General features: G+C 52.2%; 2 protein-coding genes across 3 annotated transcripts in view; one reads left to right on the forward strand and one right to left on the reverse strand.

The window, feature by feature from the left end:
- Positions 1–2,386: 2,386 nt before the first annotated feature.
- On the forward strand, positions 2,387–16,745 carry PIN1 (peptidylprolyl cis/trans isomerase, NIMA-interacting 1). Its single transcript, XM_037505738.2, has 4 exons — positions 2,387–2,474; positions 4,413–4,634; positions 12,360–12,470; positions 13,350–16,745. The coding sequence occupies exons 1-4, from the start codon at positions 2,417–2,419 to the stop codon at positions 13,457–13,459; spliced, it is 501 nt and encodes a 166-aa protein (XP_037361635.1). The 5' UTR covers positions 2,387–2,416; the 3' UTR covers positions 13,460–16,745.
- A 545-nt stretch (positions 16,746–17,290) lies between these two features.
- The window catches only part of OLFM2 (olfactomedin 2), a 59,573-nt gene continuing 55,993 nt past the window's right edge, over positions 17,291–20,870 (reverse strand). For both annotated transcript variants that reach the window (XM_037505739.2, XM_054693258.1), the window contains exons 3-6: positions 20,411–20,557; positions 19,948–20,167; positions 19,510–19,616; positions 17,291–18,419 (exon numbers count right to left, since the gene is read on the reverse strand). In XM_037505739.2, the coding sequence (XP_037361636.1) occupies positions 17,742–18,419; positions 19,510–19,616; positions 19,948–20,167; positions 20,411–20,557 (1,152 nt within the window). In that variant the 3' untranslated portion in view covers positions 17,291–17,741. The remainder of the gene's footprint in view (positions 18,420–19,509; positions 19,617–19,947; positions 20,168–20,410; positions 20,558–20,870) is intronic.

The following is a 20,870-nucleotide window of genomic DNA, read 5'->3' on the forward strand; positions in this document are numbered from 1 at the left end:
TCTCTTTGGTGTCCTTCCCAATATCCATAACCTCAATATAATGAAAAATTATCAAACCCCATTGTGACAAAACAGAGAATGAGAGATGTTCTATTCTTCAAAAGTATCAAGGTCATGAAAGACCCAGAAATAGTCATGTATTGGGCCTTCCTGGTGGCCTAGGGATTAAGTCTCAGCGCTTTTCACAAGGACCTGAGTTCGATCCCCAGCCTGGGAACTAACCTACATATGGTAAAGCAGACCTCTCCTGTCTTGCCTGCTGCTCCCCTTAGCAGTGTATTTCAGTAGATCCACCTGTTCTGCTCCCCACTCTGTCTCTGGTGCATCCTCTCACCTGCCACATCTCTGAACTACATCCCAGTTCTTCTATGCAAAAAGGAAAAAAAAATAAAGAAATAGTCACATATTGGAGGAGAGAGACTAAGGGCACATAACTGTGGATCCTGGAACATAAGAACCTTGGGAAAATTGGAGAAAGTTTTTAAGTCTTGTTTAGTTAGTAGTATTGTGTTGAGTTTTGATAATTATTCTATAGAAGTTTCTTAGCTTTGGCACTGTTTACATTTTGGGCTGGATAATTCTTTGTGTGGAGACTGCATTGCAGGATATTTAGCAGTATCCTTGGCCTCTGCCCATCAGATGCAAGTGGCATCTCCCTCTCCCCATTTGTGACCAACCAAAAATGTGTTTAGACATTGCCAGATGCCTGGGAATGAAATCACTCCTGGTTGAGAACTTCTATTATTATATAAATTGTTATTATAAGGGTGAAGAGTTTGTAAAAACTCTATGCCACTTTTGCACCTCTGTCCTAAGTTTAAAATTATCTTTTAAAATGTTAATTCATGCTTGTAAACAATCAAAATGTTATATTAAAACTTAAATCCATCATTTCTTCCAACTGCTGCACGAATGGTATTCATTCACATTTTGGATAAATCTACTTCTCTGTGCTATAAACCTATGACTTTTATACAACTAAGGTAATTACACATACTGTAATGTTCATACTTTTCAGTAACTTGCCTTATGCCTTTTTTATGCTTTGATATGTTTCTGTAAGTGATGTCAATTTTTCCATTAATTTGGAGTTTTTGTTTTTGTTATGCTCTCCTACATACAATAGTTGCTACCCGGTACCACAACTTTCTTTTTCATACAACAAACACATAACCTTGCTACAGACCAGGCACTGTCTAATGTGCTTTTATATAACTCATTTACTCTCTGCATCAAAGGGGTGTGTGTGTGTGTGTGTGTGTGTGTGTGTGTGTGTGTGTGTGTGTGCAATTATCATTTTGCAGATGGAAAAGCTGAAGTGCAGAGGTTAAATAATATTTTCAAGGTCATAGCAAGTGGGAAAGCCAACTTCATCTGTCCTGGTTGCTCTTCAGAGCATCCTGCCTCTATAATTTGTTGTGGACATGTTTTCCATGTGTTTCATGTCACTGTGCCTCATTCTTTTCAATGGTCACATGAAGGTCCATGCTATAGGTGAAGCGTAATTGAACACTTCCCTACTTACATCTTCACTTCCTTAACTACCTCCAGCCCTGAGCCCACCCCTACCTCCTCAGTGTCCCACAGGCGCCACAGACTTAATTATAAACGGGCTTAGACTGAGCTCACGATTCTACCGCCACCCCCCTCCCGTGTCCCCATGAATGGTAGTGCCAACACCCAGCAGTCACCCAGGATGGAAGCAAGAGCCAGACTGAGAGGGATTCGTGAGGTAACTAGGTTTGAAAGTAACTGGAAGATGTTTGGGTCCATGACATAGGGACAGGGTTAGCCTTGCAAAGAAAGAAATTAAAAGGAGTGGGTTAGCTTTGGACATCTGGAGGAAACAGGTGGGAAGAGGGAGGATGAAAGCCAAATTTAGGTTGCTGCTTAGCAGCTCATCACCAAGGTAACTACGTTGCTAGGGTAACGACAAAGGCAGTACCTCGTCGGCTACCGTTAGCTCCACACCGCCCTTACACTTCCTCATAGCGGGGGTGGTTGCAGGTTACGGCTTAGGAAGGCTGGAATCGCTGCCGCAGTAGCCAATCTGCTAGGCTCTGCTACGAAGACCCCAAAGGTGGGGTAGGCTCTTCTTTGAAGCTTGCCAAAGGGCGTTGAGAAGGGCGGGTTCGTATCTCTTCCCCACCACTTAGGGACCGCGGAGAGGAAGGGGGTGGGGTCTGAGTGATGCGAAGGGGCGGGGCCCAGGTAAATCGTGAGAGGATCCGCCCACTCTCCTTTATGCCCAACGGGAAGCCAGAAAACCAGACCGGACAGTTAGGCTGCCCAATGAGTGTCGTCTCCTGGGGTCCCTGAGCTACGCACTTCCAGCCAATCGGCGGCGGCAGTGGGCGGGCACGGGCGGCATAGGCGGTGCGGCGGAGGCGGAGCGGGCGCTGCGGCAGGAGGGAAGATGGCGGACGAGGAGAAGCTGCCGCCCGGCTGGGAGAAGCGCATGAGCCGCAGCTCAGGTGCCGCGGGGGTCGGGGCTGGGGCGGGGCCCGAGCTAGTGCCTGGGGCGCGATGCCATCGTCCGATTCCTGTGGGGTTTGGCTTCTCCTTGTTTTCCCTGGGTAACGGCCTCGGTCTGCCCCGTGGGGGCTGTGCACGCCCCAGGAGCCCGGAAAGCGGAGGAAACTGAGGCAAGGGGCGGGGCAGGCCCTGTGGGCTGCCGGGAGGGGAGGGGGCCTGGGATCCCGCCACTCTCTCCCGGGTGATGGTCCTGACCTTGCTGGCCCGGTAGACTCTTTTTGGCCTAATTCACCTGACGTCCCGGGTAAACGTCTCTGCACCCCACTGAGCCCTAGGGGCACCCTTGGTGTAGGATATCCCAACGCCATGCTTAAGGCGTGGCCCCAGAGTATCTCCTGGCCTAGGGTCCACAGCCTTTTCCTGCTAACATGCCTACCATCCACACCTAATGCTAAGTCTTAGATATCTGCTGCTGGTATTCTACCCGAAGACGTCCCTTGTGCTTGGGACAGATTTATGGATCATCCACAATAATGGGGCACGTTGATCTCAGCACAAAACACTGTGCCAAGTGTTTCTAGTGTATTCTCTCTGGCCACAATTCTGGGAGGTAGGTAATTACTACTCCACCCCACCTTTGCAGATGAGGAAACAACAGAAAACTTAAGGAACTGGCCCAAGGTCATTCCTTGCAAGGGATGAGGACCTAACTCTGACTCCAGTCTCCACTAATTCTTGTCATTGCAAACTCTTCAGGAGCAGACCCAGCATGTTACCCCACTCTTGCCATAGCCCATAGTAATCACAGTTGACAGTGGCAATTCCAGTTACCGAACAGCAGATACTCTGGTGAGCATTTTATAGACATTGATTATCCCCACTAGCCCCATTTGATGTCCTTATTCTCTCACCTCACCCATTCTTTGCAGATGAGAAAATTGACGTTGGGGGAGATAGAGCCCATTGCACAGGTTTTAGAGGCAGTCAAGGCTCTGCTCTCACCCTGCCACAGCCCTGGCTCATGACTGGGGCCTACAGCCTAAACCTGGCATTCTGTCCAATTCTGGGCTCCCACACCTGCCATTTCTGCTCAACTTGACCCTGACTGTCTTCCTCAATGGTGACATCCATCCATACAAGGTGCTGGGCACATATAACCCAGGCACATTCAGTCCTTAGAATGATACCGTATCTCTGCTGGGTCCTACTTCAAGCTTCTTGTCTGCAGTCTTCACTCCTTCATGCTACTCATTCTCTGGGTAACTGCTGGCCCCTAGTTCTGCAGCCCAGTACATTGGGTAGGAGTTAAGAGCAGAACTCTCATGTTGAACACACAGGGGTACAGTTCCTGCCTCCATGTCTATGTCTGGAGCAGACTAGATACTCAGAAAACATTACCCATTACTACAGTTAACAAAGATGTGGAAAGCGAGACCTCAGTTTAGTCATCTGTAAAATGGAGATAATAATAGCTCTTATACTCCTACTCTGTGCCAAACACTATCCTAAGCACTTCACAGATAGGAACTCATTCAGTCTTTATACTACAGGCAGGTACGGTTGCCTGCATTTTACAGATGAGAAACAAGGCTCAGGAGAGGTAGCTCATACAGTGAATGAGTGGCAGAGCCAGATTTCAGCCATAAGTCTGGCTGCGCCCAGTGCATGATGTGACCCACTCTCTGTTCCCCGGCATCCTCGCTTCAGCACCCTGGGTTGTTTTTCTCCAATTTGTCATGACTGAAATTATCATGTTGTCTCCTTTACTTGTCTGGTGCCTGTGTGCTCTACCTAGAATGTTAGCTCCTTAAAGACTGATGGCAGGTGATGGTGGACACGCGGGGGATTTGCTGCATGTGGCATCTCAGAGTCCGCTTCCCTATTCTGGCCTTAGGGTGGTGTCCTGTGAGCTGAATTCCTGTTTTCTGTCCCTTCAGGCCGGGTGTACTATTTCAATCACATCACCAATGCCAGCCAGTGGGAGCGACCAAGTGGCAATAGTAGCAGTGGTGGCAACAGCAGCAAAAATGGACAGGGGGAGCCTTCCAGGGTCCGCTGTTCACACCTGCTGGTCAAGCACAGCCAGTCACGGCGGCCCTCATCCTGGAGACAAGAGAAGATCACCCGGACCAAAGAGGAGGCTCTGGAGCTGATCAATGGTGAGCAAAGCTAGAGACAGGGTCAGGGTTAGGGTGGGGGGGGGAGTAGATGGAGGAACCCTCTGGTGGTGGAGAGAGCAGAGTAGGTTTTATAGAAATCACACCAGACCCTCCACCCCAGCTCACTGAACTGTCAGGGTGTAGTGTTGGCTTACCCTTGCTCATTGATGAAAGTGAACTACCTTATTGGAAGGCCTCCATCCAACAGTCAGCAAGGAACTGTGATCCTCAGTCCAGTATCTCATTAGCAACTGAATCCTGCCACTGACCACATAAGAAAGCATGATCCACCCAGTAAGGGCCTATGTATGACATGAGCCTGGCCCACATGCCACTCCCCTATTTTCTTTCCATTTGGTGTTTGAGGGTGTCCAGGGTAGAGTCGGAAAACCCAGCCTTAGGGACTGGCAGGCCTGGGTTCAGGTGGTAGCTATGCTCATGTCAGCTCCATGACCTTGGGGGACTTGCATCAACTCCGTTGAGCCCCAGTTGTCATCTCTGTAAATGGGCATTATCATATACCTACCTCCTAGGGCCCTTGAGAAGAGATAGTGTGGTATACTGTGTGCCCTCAGGCATTGGGAGCTGTTGATTGTAACATTGTCAAACAGAGTCTTGGGTCACATAGTTGGTAGGTGGGACTGGAGGTTGGAAAGGTAGCAAGTACAAAGCCAGTGGAGTTAGCAGGTTCATTCTGCCCCAAAGAAGGAGATTGTTCCTTGTGCTGTTGTTTTCCACAGTTTAGGGCAGCAGCAGGCAATCTTAAAAAGCCAGATCGTTTTGTAGGCCACATAGTCTCTGCTTTGTAAGGTGAAAACAGGCACAGATAATGTGTAAACAATGGGCATGGCTGTGTACCAATAAAAGTTTCTTTAGAAAACCAGCACAATTTGGCTCGTGGGCTATAATTCATAGCTTCCTAGTGTAGAACCAGCCAGTGTGGTCACCACACCTACATGTGGCTATTTCCATTTAAATTAGTTAAAATCAATATTAAAGATTGATTCCACAGTCACCCTAACCACGCATTAAGGGTTCAGTAGCCACATGTGACTCAGGCAGCTCTCTTAGACTGTGCTAGCCTCGGACTCCCCTACCAGAGATGCCAGAGCCCTCACTTCCCAGAGTCCTCCAGTACCTCACCTACACTCAGCCTAGTTTTTATCTGGTTCTGCCAGGTTCTGGCTGTGTGACCTCAAGCAAGTTACTTAACATCTCTGAGCCTCAGTCTTTTCACCTGGAAGGTTAGTAATATATTCATAGGACCCACCTTGGGGTAGTTTCAAGGACTCTAGCCTAATATAGGAAAGCTTGAATGACACACCTGGCCTAGTAAATATTGTATAGTTGCTAGTGGTAAGTAACAAGATTGTTGTTACTAGCGCTGTTACCCATCAGTATTGGTTGTTATTTTACTATCACATCACTTGGTCCACTACTTGGTCTGTGGGATCTTATACACACCCACACCCTCATACTGGATCTGTCTCTCCCCACTGTGTTCTCACCTCCCGACACCAGGTCTGGCCTACATTTATACATACAGCATTGTTTCGTGAACCAGTAGGAAGCAAGAAAGATTCCTGGCAGAGGAAATGGTGAATGTAAAGGCCTAGGGCTCTGCTGTGGCCAGGATTCAGGCAGGTGTGCAGGTCCTGGCCAGGCAAAGGAGGGCCTTGAGTGAGGTGAGGAGTTTTTGAGGTCTTTCCTGGATGCAGCAGGAAATGCATGACCGCATGTGTCCAGAAGAGAGTCTCCATGGTGCTTGCCTTAGAGTCTTGTGGCTAGAGTGTGAAGGGCCTGGGAAGCTGAAGGCCTAGGTCCCATTGTTGAGCGGGCGGTGAGGGGGAGATCAGGCTATCCCAGAGGAAGAGGAGGAGGTAGGTGGGGAAAATGAGAATCAGGAAATACCTCTTGGGTCTTGGGTCCTCCTTGCTGGAGTGGTCCCATTCTGAGGCTTCCAGGTCCCACAAGAGTGGGCAAGAGATAAAGAGACACTAAAAACTAAGTGGCAGAGGGTGCCACCACTGGTAGAGGAAACTTGGGGTGCAGTCTGGGGAGGAACTCACTGACTCTGAGGGATCTAAGGAAGAGATATTGTAGAGGTAACCACAAGAGGGCCTGGGGTTCAGCAGAGCAGCCAGCCTTAGGAAACCCTGGGAACAAGAGCTGGCAGGTTGGCACATGCTGGGGAGCAGCAAGTGATGGGGCCTCTCCCTTCTCTAGGACAGAAAGATGAGTGGCTGGTGGGCTGACACTGCAGAGGGGGCCTGTGAGTGCTGAGGTCAGCTTGGGTCTTGGGAAGGGTGGGGGAAGGGTTGGGGGTGTTGGGGGAGAATAAGCAGCTGGGCCCTGGGGTCAGTCAGTGCAGACTGGAGGGCCTGGTGGCAACTGGGGGAATTGTGGCTAGAGGCAGTGTGATAGAACTTGGGAGCAAGTAAGAGTTGGGGGAACAGACTCCAGAAGGTTGAGGGGCCATAATCAGGACTAGGTGATAAATTGGATAGGCAGGGTCAACTAAGGTCAAAACCAGTGTGGCCCTCCCTGCAGTCCCACAGAGATGATTCCTGATGCCAGGTGTGTATCCTCCAGTGAGTGCCTTCATTCTCAGAGCCTTTGCCATCAACTGGACACAGGATGGTCATGAAGATCAGGGGCCGGCCAGGAGCTGAATGCTCAGCAGAGCAGTGGGTTCAGTGTGTAGTGCTCACTGTCTTTATGGCAAAACATTAATTGCAGTCATTCAGGCATATGTATGGCAGGCCAAGGTCAGCACAAGGTGTCTGCACACCATCAGTCCCTGCTGCTTCCCCACAGTCCATGTAAAGAGCCCCACTCTTGGGGGATGCAGCAATTGCAGTCATTCAGGCATATGTGTGGCAGGCCAAGGTCAGCACAAGGTGTCTGCACACCATCAGTCCCTGCTGCTTCCCCACATTCCATGTAAAGAGCCCCACTCTTGGGGGATGCAGCAGGCCTGGTGGGCTCAGCGTGCACACCGTCCCATGACCTTGGATCGTGACCTTCCCCCCTTGAACACATTGTGCTGACACAGGGCTCCTCCGGAGTCAGGAGGAGGATGCTATTCAGAGGGCTCAGCAGCCTCATCTTCTCTTGCATGAGTGTGGAAGTCCTGCCAGTGGTGGTCTTGTTCCCCGTGATCAGGTCAGGACACGGGCTGCATGCTGCAACTGGCAGCCGGGCCTCAGTCTCATGAGCATACATTAGAGTGGTGCTCCCATTAACCAACGGGACAGGCTGCCTACGACAGGAACCATAGCATCCACCTTTACTGCTAAGGCGCTTTTTTTCCCCAGTGTCAGCTCCTCTGTAGCTGCTGGGCTATGGCCAAGGTTGTCAGGGATCTGAGGACCAATGCGTGTCCTTGCCAGTGTCCTTGTCTGAGGAGGCCAGAACATGGAGAAGAGGAGCAGTCCCTCCCTCCCCCACCAGTACCCAAGACCTGAGGGCTCCAGGGAGGCCCCAGGTGTGAGGAATAGATCCCCACATGCACCCCTGTGTCTGGGGTCCAAGGGTCAGTGAACATATTTGGCCCAGTGTCCCACCCAAGGTTTGTGGCCTCCTGATAGCCTAGTGACTTGAGACTGGGTCTCCAATCTCTCTGGACTCCCTGGCCAGATCTTCAGTCTCCTCAACCTCAGATATAATCCTCTCACCCTTTTCCCTGACCAGGTCTCATCCCTAGTTTATCTCTAAACCTTCACGGGGTTGGAGATCACCTTATTCAGTACATTATAAATAATTTCAGTATATCATCAGTTTGAGCTGCAAACGCAGAATACCCAGAGACTGGTGACTTAGACAACAGACATGCATTTCTCATAGCTCTGGAGGCTGAAAGTCCAAGATCAAGATTCTCACCAGTTCACTTCTGCTAAGGGCTCCGTCCCTGGCTTAGAGACGCTGCCTCCTCGCTGTGCTCACACAGCCTTTCCTTGGTGCCTGCACGCGGGGCTAAAAATGGCATGCCCGGTATCCTCCTCATAAGGCCGCTAAGCCTCTCAGATCAGGGCCCTACCCTATGGCCTTATTTAACCTGAACTGCTTCCATATAGGCCCTATTTCTAAACAGTCACATTGGGGATTATGGCTACAACATAGGAATTTGGGGGACACAAATATTCAGTCCTTATCACACAGACTGACAGTAGTAACTTGCCCTGCACCAGGCACAGCTCCAAAAGTCACCTTTATTCTTCACAACAGCCCTTCAAGGTGCAAGTTGCTCATTAGCCCACTTCACAGGCAGGAGAGTAAGGCTCCAAGGGAAAAAGTTACCTGTTAGAATTGTAGCGTTCATGACTAATGAGCTGGGATCTGAAGATAGCAGTTGTGTCCAGAGACCCCCCCCTTTGGCCTCAGGGGTAGGCTGGAGGCTATCAGCCTGTGATCGGCCAGCAGAGATGGAGGATCTCTGGGGTGCATCCAAATGTCAGGGCTCCCGAACTCCTGAAGCAGTTGGAAGGTCCTGTTCCAGAAGGGGGGTTCCTGGAGGCTCCATGCCGAGGCTGCCTAGCTCTCACCTAGAGCCCGTCGGATGAGGGTTAGATGGACACTGTCTTGTTTGGGGGTGTTGATGGAGACAGCACCCCCCCCCCAAGAGAGGCCCAAGAGAGGGGGGCCATCTGGGATGCACTATTTTCTATCCTCCACATTTTTTTCTGAGAGTCACAGAAAAAAGGCAGGAGATTCCAGGATTCCTGCCTGAAGAGCCCCAGTGGTGGATTCCTCACCCTTCTTCCCCATGACCTGTTTCTGTCTCATTTATGCATGAATTCCTTAAACATTTCTGAATACTCTCTCTGTGCGTAGCACCAGCGCTGGGACACAGCAGTGAGTAAGGCCAGCCCAGCCCCTGTCCTCCCAGTGTGAGGCAGGTGACAGGCACAAACAGGACAGGGATGATGCAGGACAGCAGGCAAGCTTTTGGCAGGAAGAAACACTGAGCAACGGCCTCAAGGTAGGGGATGAGGCAGCAGAGCAGGACTGGGAGGGACATGATATAAGGGGGTATGAGACTGACCTGAAGGGCTGCACAGGGCTCTGAGGGTTCCTTTGCATCTTGGTCTGTGACCAGACTCTAGAAAGGGGTGTTCAGGAAGGACATGTCCTTTAAGAAATAATTTCAGGCTTCCAGAAGCCTTTCTGAGAGAACCACCTGGTTAGAGAAGATTTGGGTGCTGTGAGCAAAATCCAGGCTCTTATTTGATTTTTAGACTGAGAGCAGTGTGCGTGCATGCATGTGTGTGCACCCATGCTCCCAGCTGCTGGGGCATGTAAGGCAATACCTGTACATGTCCCGGCCTGGTTCCCCAGGTGCTTGAGGCGTATGGACAGTTGTGAATCATGAAGTCAAGCAGGTACCATGGAGTGGTAAAGTGAAGGGGGGTGCACCATGCAGTCCCCCAGCTGGCATATTGAGGTACAGATAGAAGACAGGAGGACAACTCGCTAAGCTGCTTGGTTGAGACTGGAAGTAACCAAAAGTTCAGGGCCAGTAGGAGGGTAACCTAGTGAGTCCAGGCTCAAGTTGGAGTCACTGATGGATGCATCTGGCACAGGGACCTCCTAGCAGCCCCTGGAGGTATTCCCTCCCCATCAGGAGTCATGACCATATGCAGTCCAAAGAGGGTGAGGTGTCGGTGGCATCCCTAAGGCTGTCTGACCAGACAGATACAGTTTCGGTCTGAGAGAAACAGGCAGGGTTGATGGCAAGGGGTATTTGTCAAGGTCCCCCTGCCAGGCGCTCTGCTGCCTGTCACTGTGGCCTGCTGGCAAATGACTAGTGGTTCAGGCTCAGAGGCTGAAGGATGGTGAGGACAGAACAGGAATGACAGGAAGCAGGGTAGATGGAAACACGGGGCAGGCAGAGGCGAGACCTGAGATGGGAGTGGAGGATGAAACGGCCTTAGGAACAGTCGGGCAGATCAGACCAGGACTTTGCATTGTGGTTGCTGCCGTGTTGTGCAGTGAGACAGGATGGTAGGCATGTTGTCACTGTCTGCCATTTCTACTACAGTCTGCAGCAGATGGTTTATGGCAGCCTCGCAGTAAGACAGGAGCTGATGGCCCTGATGAGATTTGTGCCAGCCCAGTGTGGGCAAAGGCCCTGGCCAGATGTGGCCTCAGTACACCAAGTAGAGGCAGACAGGCATAGGCAAGCAGGAGCGATGGGCTAGTGTCACAGAGGCTGTTCAGAAACCCAGCAGCAGATTTGTCAGAGTGACTCTCACATCCAGCCTGGGCTGATGATCCCTCAGTCAGCTGGAGGTATGGGCCAGTGTGTGACCTGGACAATCAGGGACAGTCCCCCAAAGAGAGCAGCTGTCAGGCTGAACAGCCTGGCTAGAGGGAGGAACTGTCTGGGGCCAAAAATCCTGGGTTCACCCGGGAACTGTGTGCAGGGAAGAGATGGACAGGATGCTTATTCATATGCTGGGGACTGGCTAGAGCAGGACAGGCTATTCAGGGGAGGCAAGGCTGGGTCTGGGTCTCAGGAAGCTGCTAGCTGCTCCCCAGCCAAGGAACCCTAGTTGGCTGTCATGTGTGTGTATACATATACACCATGCACACACGCCTCTTTTTTTTTTTTAAGAATTTTTTTTTTTTAAAGATTTATTTATTTATATAAGCACTGGGTACAGTCAGAGGCGCAGGAGGGTGAGAGAACTCACCAGAGCCAGAGCAGAGAGCAGAACAGGCAGATTGACGACGTACACTGCTGAGGGGAGCAGCGGGTGGCAGGAGAGATCTGCGCACCATGTGGGACCCTCACCCGGTGGCTGGGGATCGAACCGGCGCTGCAGAGGCTGCAGGCAGCTTCACAACCCAGCGCTCAACCACTGCGCCACTGGGGAGGCCCCACACACGCCTCTTGTGCCCTCTGTTCCCTACCACGAGTCATGCTAGGAGCCCTCAAAATCATCCTTTACCTTCCCTCCTGTCAAGGGGATCATCACCCTGGTGGGAGATTTGTCCCACACAGAGGGTAAATCCAGTGCACACCCAACCTTGTGGGATACCCAGGAGAAGAGTCCTGCTCCGTCCCCCTTGGGGCCTGCATCTTCCCCATTGAACTTCCCAGGACTTCTACCCACTTCCAATAGACAGGACAACTGAGATCTACGTGCTGTGGACTCAGCCAACTCTTGTGGCAGAACTGGACTTGTTTCCTAGCCTGCCCACCATTCTCCTCAAAGCCTCTAGAAAATTTCCCCAACCACTGCCCTGGGTACTCTTGGGAAGTCCCAGGGTCCCTCTTCAAATGTCTGCCTGGTTGCCTGCTCTCTTACCCAACAGGAACTAGAGGTAGATTTTCTCTCAAAAGTACGCGGAAGTGTGTAGGAAGAGGTCATGCTGTATTTGTGTATATTAGGGAGGGAGAGCAACAAAAGGATCCCAGTGTAGGAGTGGGGTATGTGGCCCAACATGGCTGCTCAGTATGTGTTGACAGATGGCAGGGTATGTATATATATGTATGGCCCTTCTTCAAGGATGCGCGTGACTCCAGGCGTGACTGCCCATGTGTGCTGGGAGGAGGCATCTGCATGGGGGTTAGTGTGGGGGAGGCACGTTCCAGTGTGTGCACAGGGGAGGCAGGGCTTGCACGGCTCCTTTCTGCTCTCCTGGGGCCAGCTCCCCCCCAACCCCTACCTGTCTGCCCCTGATTGATGATGTGAAGGTCTCCCTGTTTCCTGTCCTTAGGCTACATCCAGAAGATCAAGTCGGGAGAAGAGGACTTTGAATCTCTGGCCTCACAGTTCAGCGACTGCAGCTCAGCCAAGGCCAGGGGCGACCTGGGTGCCTTCAGCAGAGGTGCGCGAGGAAAGGGCACCACCAAGCCCTGGAGGGGCCCTTCAGCCCACAGTGGGAAGCCCCTGGCAGGGTAGAGGGGAGGGACAGTCACGGGTGCACAAGCCTTTGGGGTCCACCAGGTGGCAGCACAGTCCCACCCTTGGGCCTCAGAGTCTGGCTTGGGTGGGGGATGTCAGTGCTGCAGAGCCTTCATGCTCCTGGTGTGGGAGACATGCTCCTGGTGTGGGAGTCGTTCTATGTGTCTCTGCAGTTTTCCCCATCAGGCACATGAAGGTGGCACTTCCTGTCATTTGCCTCTTCTCCTGTTAGGGGGTATAAGCTGATGCCTCTGAGAATCCAGGGCATGTCACCCAGAAACCCCATCCCTGTCCTCACAGTTTGGGGAGGAGGTGTCAAGTCAGCAGCCCTCTGGCTGGGGCAGTGAGAAGGGAGGAACAGAGGGGACTAGTTGGCCTTCTCATCCTGCCGCCCCCGCCCCCAATGTGTTTAGAGCATTAGTGAGGGGCCCAGGATGGGGCTAGAGGTGTGGAAAAGCCAGCAAAAGGCTGTTGGCCATAGGTCCACCCACCCAGGCGGGACAGATGATGTGGCAGGGTCTGAGAACTCAGCCCAGGGAGACAAGTTCATCACCAACATGTGTCTCTAAATGCACAGCAGTGGCAGCATCTCTGCTGCCATCCCTCATGCTGTCCTCAGGCTTCCAGGGCCTCCTAATGGCCCTGCCGCCCCCAGCTGGCTGAAGCACTGTGACAGGGCCATAAACCCTGTGACAGATGAGTGTGAATGGGAAGCGCAGGCAGGAGCCTCATGTGTGCACCCTGCCTGTCTGGCCTGTAGCCAGGCCCTGACCTGCGCACACCACCCCTCACGCTTCACCAGGTCAGATGCAGAAGCCATTTGAAGACGCCTCCTTTGCGTTGCGGACGGGGGAGATGAGCGGGCCTGTGTTCACAGATTCCGGCATCCACATCATCCTGCGCACGGAGTGAGGGGTGTGGGCAGCCCGGGCCTGACCTGTGTGCCAGGTGGGGCAGGGCTGCTGGGCCCACTAGCACCGGTCTCCACTAGAGGGCCAGTGAGAGCTCCTCCCTGCTTATGTCACAGTATTTATTGTTTCCAAAATGGCGGGGAGGGGGCTTTTCATGATTGGAGCCTCTGAAGTCCCTGCTCCCTGACCACCCCCCTCCATTGGGATTGCCCCTGTAAGATTGTCCTCCCCCTTTAGGAATTGACTTCAGAAGGGCAGTGGGGGTAAAGAGGCTCTCAGCTCCAGGGGGTGGGGGTGACCTGTCCCAAAGAGAAGGCCTAGTCAGCTGAGAGGCCACCTCTGTCCCCACCCTACCCCCTGGGCCAGGGCTGGGGGTTGGGGATGGTGGGGGGACTGGAGGGCCTCAAGTTGTTTCTGGTTTTGCCATGTTCCTCTATTCAATTGCATAAAGCAGATGCCCAGCATGGTGCCAGGCTGCCTGCAGAGGGGCCCTCTGCACACAGGTACCAGGTGCATCCTTGCACCCTCAATTAAACCTGGAACCATCCCTCTGCTGTCCTGTGTCTCATTTGCTTGGCTGAAGCGAGGGGAGAGGGGACTGGGTCACCTTCTACCACCACTGGTGTCCACATATCCAGCTCCATCTTCTTGAGAAACCGCTCCTCATCCTGGGCCCCACCCCTCGACCTCCTCCATCTCTCCCAGGCAGAGTGGGGGGCAGGGAGCATCCTAGCAGGAATTCACAGCAGCCAATGCCTAGGGAAGTAAAGTGCTGCTCAGCCAGCATTCCTCAAACTGGGGATCAGTAATGTTCTAGGATGCAAGGACCCTGCCTGATCCCATAGCACTGGATTCAAGTTGGGGTAGAGGTGGGAATCCTGCAAGAGCCAGACTGAAGCCCCTCAACCCTTGGTGCTCTCTGCAGTCCCCCTCCACACAGCGGCCATCTTCCCCTTAAAACAAATTATCTAACTTCCCTGTCACCACTAGCACTTCTGGCAGGTTGTACCTGGTTTCTGATGCCAGATTCAGGGCCCAATGCAGCAGCTGTTACCATGGCAACAGCAAGGGGAGGGTTTGTTGCTTATCCTCTGAGAGCAGGGCTCCTGCCCAGCCTGGAGGGTAGGGAAGCCTCCTGCTGGAACCTGATTGTAGGGGTTTGTCTTGAAGCAGAGAGGATCCCTGTGGTGGGCTTCCCCTCTTTGGGTGGGCGCTATAGGTGTAGCCCACCTTTTCCATTACCTCCATAGCTGCCATGGACCTAGGCTGGGGTCTCAGTTCAGTTAGTGTGGAAGCGGAGGGAGGTTACAACCACTTGCATCTCTACTCCTCCCAGCCCCACTCCTCTGCCACTTAATGAAATGAACTCAGATAGTGGTGGGCTGGTAAAGTTTGGAGACCTCAGCAAAATAAGACCCTGCCTGGTGATACCTCAAGGGAGACCCCCCCAGGTCTGAGTCTCACGATCCCCTGGGCTGACTCCTCTCTGGCCAGAGTCTGGAGCAATTGCTGTCTGCCTGTGCCTGCCAGAGCATTTATCATTAGGAAGGTTTAATGAATTTCCTCTCAACTCCGGCGGGCTCTGGCTGGTTGGCTGCACCTCCAGGCAAAATCTTCCATTGCCCATGGGGGCCATAAGGCAGGCAGCAGCCCCACTATTTGCACCAACGGTTCTGTGGAATCAGAGGAGCGATTGCAACCCCCTGGTTGGCTGGGGGCTGGAAGGTCTGGGATTCTGCTCCATGGTGAAGAGGCTCTGGTGTCTGAGATGCGGGGAGGAAGGGGTGCATTTTCCAGTGTGAGGACAGCAGAGAAATGGTCTTTGTGGTCCTGCCTGTCACTTTGGGCACATGTGGGTGGGTGTCTGTGTGTCTGCCCAAGTGTGTGTGTGGCTGTGTCCCTAGGTGTGTGTCTGTCCTAGGTGTCCCATTATCTGAGCCTGACTGCCTGCCTCTGTGCCCCCCCCTTCCTTTGTCTTAACTCTGCAGCAGCCAAAACCCAAATAAGAAAGAATGTTACTGTTAGATAAACATGCCCCCAGAGCCCACTCAGCGTCAAAGTGATTCATTATTAAGTGGCTGTGGCTTCCCTCATCTGCTCCACAGTCCCACCCACCCTCTCCTACCCGGAATTGGGCTGTAAATCCTAGGCCTTCAGGAGGGCGACAGTGCAGTCAGCCATCCCTTTGGTCTAGCACCTCTTAGTCCAAACTCCTCTCCAGCGGGCTGGTTTAGGGGGCAGGGCTAGATGGTTACCTCAACTCAGGTAAGGCAGGTACTGCCACAGGATAGGCTGCAGAACTCCCATGTCACCTGGAACAAAAGCCACACAAAAGTGTAAGGAGTGCTGTGTGCGTGTGTGTGCGTGCGTGTGCGCGTGTGTGTGTGTGTGTGTGTGTAAACGAAGGGGGGATGGGTGGTTATGATGCCAGGCATCGGCAGCCATCTGAGGACAGCAGCTGCTGTGCTCAGTGTGAGGAGCATGTGAGCCTCCATGTCTGCAGGTTCTGCCGAACTCAACAGCTCTCAGTCTTGAACCTTCCTTTGGGAGAATGGGGTGTTAGAAACAGAGGACTGCACTTTGCTGCCATGCTTTTGTCTCCAAAGTGTCTCAGCCTTTTTTTTAAAGCAGGTAAGAGGAGAGTGGCTCAGTGTGCTCATCCAGGCATCGATTCTTTTTCAGTGTCAAACTTGTTAATGTAAATGGAAATTAATTACTTTCCTTGATGATTTCTTTAAAAATTGGTTTTAAATGAGTGCATTAGGCAGTCACATTTATTATTCATTGGTTTTGTAGCATTATGGCCCTGGTATCCTGATTCCCCTGGAGATGGCAGCACTACGCAGAGATGATTTAATCAGGGAGGCCATTGGAGACTGGGGATCAGGGGGATTGGGAGGGGGTCCTCCCAGGGAGTAGGATTGCCACCGCTGTAGCCTCAGCACTACGGGGTCTGGCTCGGCCCGTGGGGTTCTTTGCACAATGTTCCTGCTCTGGATTCAGTGGGAACAAAGTGACTGTTCCCCACTTCCAGCCCCTCACTCTCCTTGCAGTCAGTCCCCCAGGCCAGTAGGGAGAAGGATTCTTCCCTTCGTGTGAACCCAGGCACCCTTTAATCTCCGGCAAGGCTTCTGAGGATTTAATCTCTGCTGCTTCCACCATCCCAGCTCCCTCTCTTACCCCTTCCTGCCTCTAAAACTTCCTGGCTTTGCCTTTCCTTCCCCTCCAGAAGCCCAGGCCCTTTGTTGAGGCCCTGCCCTAACCCCTTCCAGGGAAAATGGGCTCCAGGCATGGGGGTAGGGTGTGGGGGAGGCGTGTGGGGGGTGTCAATTGCAGGCACCTGGTGCACTTCCAGGCTATTTCTAGCACTTAGGTATTAGGTAACTGAGAACAGGTGTGATTCCATTAAAATTTTAAAACTACAGAGCAAAAGAAGAAAAAGGAAATGTTCTACTCTGTCTTACTCTCACACAGTCAGTTGTTAATAACCCATTTAAAAAGTTGCCAGACAGTCCAGGGATGCACCGTGATGCACCAGTGATCAATGAGTGAAAAACCAATCATGGAGAATATTCACTGGAAGCCAGTTTTTGTCACTGTGATAGAATTCATAGCTATTTTGATCAGATTGTTTTTAGGTGACCTGTTTTTGATCGAAACAACAGGTTTGTGTCTATCCATCTATATTCCCAGAAAACTCACCCTTCCAGGACCCCCTATGGCCCAGTTATAAACCTTGTGGCATGGGACAAGGAGGCCCGATTAGAATGGCTCTCCAGGCTCAACTTACCCTTCACCTCTGCCCCTCTGGACACATAGAGCAACCAGAGGATCAAATGTCAAAGGTCCCGTTTATTCCAGCAACCCAGAAAGAAAAAGTGTAAATAGAAAAAGAAACAGATCCATGCACTCAACTCCTTAGGGAGACGGGGAGCAGGATGGGTGCAGAGTGGGGAGAGAATAGTGGGTGGGGGGCAAAGAGGGAGGGCAGAGAGGGCAGAGAGACAGTGAAAGAGCTGGAAAGTCCAATCAATAAAAAGACATTCAGAGAAAGGCAGAAAGACAAGTGGAGTATCAAAATCAGATCAATAAAGGAGAACATTGAGAAAATGCACAAATAGAAATGTAAAAGCAGAGAATGAAAGCTCTCAAGTGGGGATAGGGGGGAAAAAAAGGACAGGAGAGAGAGCGCCACAGAGACGGAAGATAAACTTGAAGGGACACAGGCAGAGCAGAAAGGGCCCCCAGTGGCCATCGTGTGGCAGCATGATCTGGGGCCACCTCTAGGGGTCCCCAGCAGTGCTGATGACATGGAAGAGGGTGACATTGTAGAGCACCTGGTGGCCATTGTTCCAGGTGTAGAGGGCCCGCTCCCGGGGGTTGTAATCCAGCATGGAGATGTGGGAGTACTGGTTGTGGAAGGGCACGTCCGTGTACTCATAGCTGGACGTGTTGGTGAAGTAGGCGAAGTAGACCTTGGCTCCAGCCAGGTGGGAGTTGGTCACGTAAAGCACGCCACAGATCATGAAGGCCTCACCGGCACTGCGCTTGGGGTAGCCAGTGTCCCAGGACCGCATGACCTCGAGCGTGTGTGGGTCCAGCCGGCTGACCACGATGTTGCCTGCATTCTGATTGGTGGTGTACACAGCCCAGAGCCCGCTCTCGTCCACCATGAAGTCCATGTCGGAGAAGCCGCCCCAGGAATAGGGGAAGGTGTTGTTGTAGCCGGCCCCTGGGAGGCTCCTCTGCACCAGCACAGAGCGCGAGCGGAAGTGGTACTTGACCACCACATTGCTCTGGTACTTGTTATAGAACAAGGAGCCATTGTACACCACGTGGCCTGTGCCTGCCCAAGGCTGGGGCAGCAGGTGCTGGATAAAGTTCTGGCCTTTGATGAAGTCTCCCAGAGTGCGGAACTCCAGGACTCGGCGGCCCTTGTAATAGCCATCCATGTACCAGACCTACGGGAGAGCTGCTGGTCACAGGGGGGACCACAGCCAATGACCCAGAGGTTCCAGCAACCACTCAGGCATCAACCATGACCATCAGGGATCAACAGTCACTAAGTGTTCATTACTCAGAATGGGACTTCTAGTCACCATTCATGACCAATCATGACAAGGCTAGTGACAAGGATGATTGGTCTTGAAATAGGCACAAAACGAACAGTGTTTGATTCCTAAACATATGGGGGATTACAGTCTCTAGTCACACTCTGACCAGACTCTAGTCCACTGGTCATTGGATGTGGGGTAGTTAGAGGCTATTGGACAGGCTTTGAGTGATAAGAGGTCACTTGAGTTCATTGCGCATAGGTAACCCCTCTGACTACAAGGTGACCGGGTGTGGCATCATCACTCACTAATAATGGTCATGTGAATTAGCATTTGTGAGTGTCCTTACTAGTTCTGGTTTTTGTGCTAAGCATCTTTAAAACTTAATGCTAAAGTCATCATGACCATTTTTTAAATCAAGTGTCAGACACTAAGGAACCTGCTTGAGGTTTCCTGGCTAAGAATTGGTAAAAGCAGTATGCAAAATCCAAATCCCAAACCCAATCACTTGGTTGCACCACCATTACTTCTGGGAGGCCAACAATCAGCAAGCCAACCATCAAGCAGGGTGGAGCTAGTTACTACTAATCTGTGACACCCAGTGGCCACCCAATGGCCAATATCAGTCACTAGGATTGTCACTGCGCAGCTAATGGATGGTTGCTGTGGGTCAGAGGTGATGTGCCAATATGACTGTGGAGGCCACTGAGTAGTGCTGGGAGCCCTCTAGCCCTTGGAAAGGCACTGGGCACTGGGTGGTTACTTAGAGGTCAATGATCATTGGGAGTTAGTTAACGGTGCTCATTAAAGGTAAACAGACTTGGGATTCACATGGCTGGAAGTTTCTTGGTCACTAGATAGTTAAGGGGAGGTACATGCACCCCAGAGATCACAGGACACTAAGAGTATCACTGGTATAGAACTGCTAGGCAACTGTGGACAGCCACAGGCTAAGTCCTCCCTGGCTCTGACTCTAGGGGTGGGCACAACCACTTACCCGGCTATCTGCGCTGGGGGCCATCGTGTCAGTCATCCAGGAGCCAAAGCGGGACCCCATGGCCCGAATGGTGATGGGGTTACTGACTCCAGTCAGCTTCCCACAGCCTGAGAGACAGAAACAGGGAGGAGATGAGGGTGGGGGGTGGGAAGAGCCAAGGGAGGCAGGGCAAGGATGAGGCGGAGTCAGAAAACTCGGAAAATCTGAGACCAAGGATGAGAGATGCTTTGGAAATCTGGTCCTAAAAATGGAGTCAGATTGGAGGTGAGGGGCTGGAAGTGAAATGACAGGGCCGTTTACAGCTAACTCCTAGGCTTATTTTGGACTTTGCATAGGGAGATCAGAAGTCAAAGACTTCAAAACCATGTCCCACTTATGGGCACATAGATGGGATTGGGCATTGGAGGTCAAGGGTCAGGGTCAAGGGTCAAGGCATACCCAGTTTCTGGGCACAGGCGTGGAGCCGGGCCTCCAGAGCCATCACCCGCTGCTGCAGGTCCTCGTACCCGTATGCGCCCATCTCCTCCTGGATGGCTGCAAGGCTGCCAGAGAGATTCCTCACCTCCTCCCTCAGGCGCACGATGGTCCGTGTGTCTGCCTTGTACTGCTCCAGGACTGAGCTCAGGGGCAGCAGCTCTGTCATCCTGTCCTTCAGCTCCTGCCCACCAAGACAGAACCTTTGCTGATCCTGGCCTCTCACCTTTGACCCAAACCTGACCCCAACCTTTGACACATGCTTCATTTTTTCTTTGATGTATAACTGACCCTTGACCTTTGGCCCATACAGAGTCCTACACCCCCGCCAATCCTCAATTCTTCCCAGACAACACCTTACTGGGAATTAATGGGCACTGATCCCAAAACTTCCCTTGGCCTCTGACCTGAACCCAGAAAGACCTACCTGAAAGCTCTTGGCTGAGAGAGATCCATCAGCGGCTCGGAGCCGTGTGTCCAGGCTCCTCATGGGGGTCTCCATGCTACGTACATACTGGAGGTCACGGTAGGTCCGCAACTCAAGGACCTCCATGGACTGGGAGACATTCTGGACCTAGGACCAGGGAGGGTGAGGGAGAGCCAGACCCCTGTCCCAAAGACACCATGGGCAAGCTGGCAGAGCCGAAAGTCAAGCACCCAACCAACAACCTTCTTTCCCTGATCTTACCAGCAGCTTATCCCATCCATCCTTTAACTCCCAACTCATCTGGCCATCTCTCCCCTTCTGCCTGGTCTCCCTGTTGTCCATACAGTCAATAGCCAGTTTTCCATACAGTAGCCAAAGGGAGCTTTTCACAAGGAAGACGGGCTCACTTCCTCCCCCAACAGACCCGGTGCTGGTCCTGCATTCATCCACTCAGACCACT

This window comes from Talpa occidentalis, unplaced genomic scaffold (genome assembly GCF_014898055.3).
Source record: "Talpa occidentalis isolate TD23 unplaced genomic scaffold, MPIMG_talOcc4v2.1 talOcc4.12, whole genome shotgun sequence".
NCBI classification, from domain to species: Eukaryota; Metazoa; Chordata; class Mammalia; order Eulipotyphla; family Talpidae; genus Talpa; species Talpa occidentalis.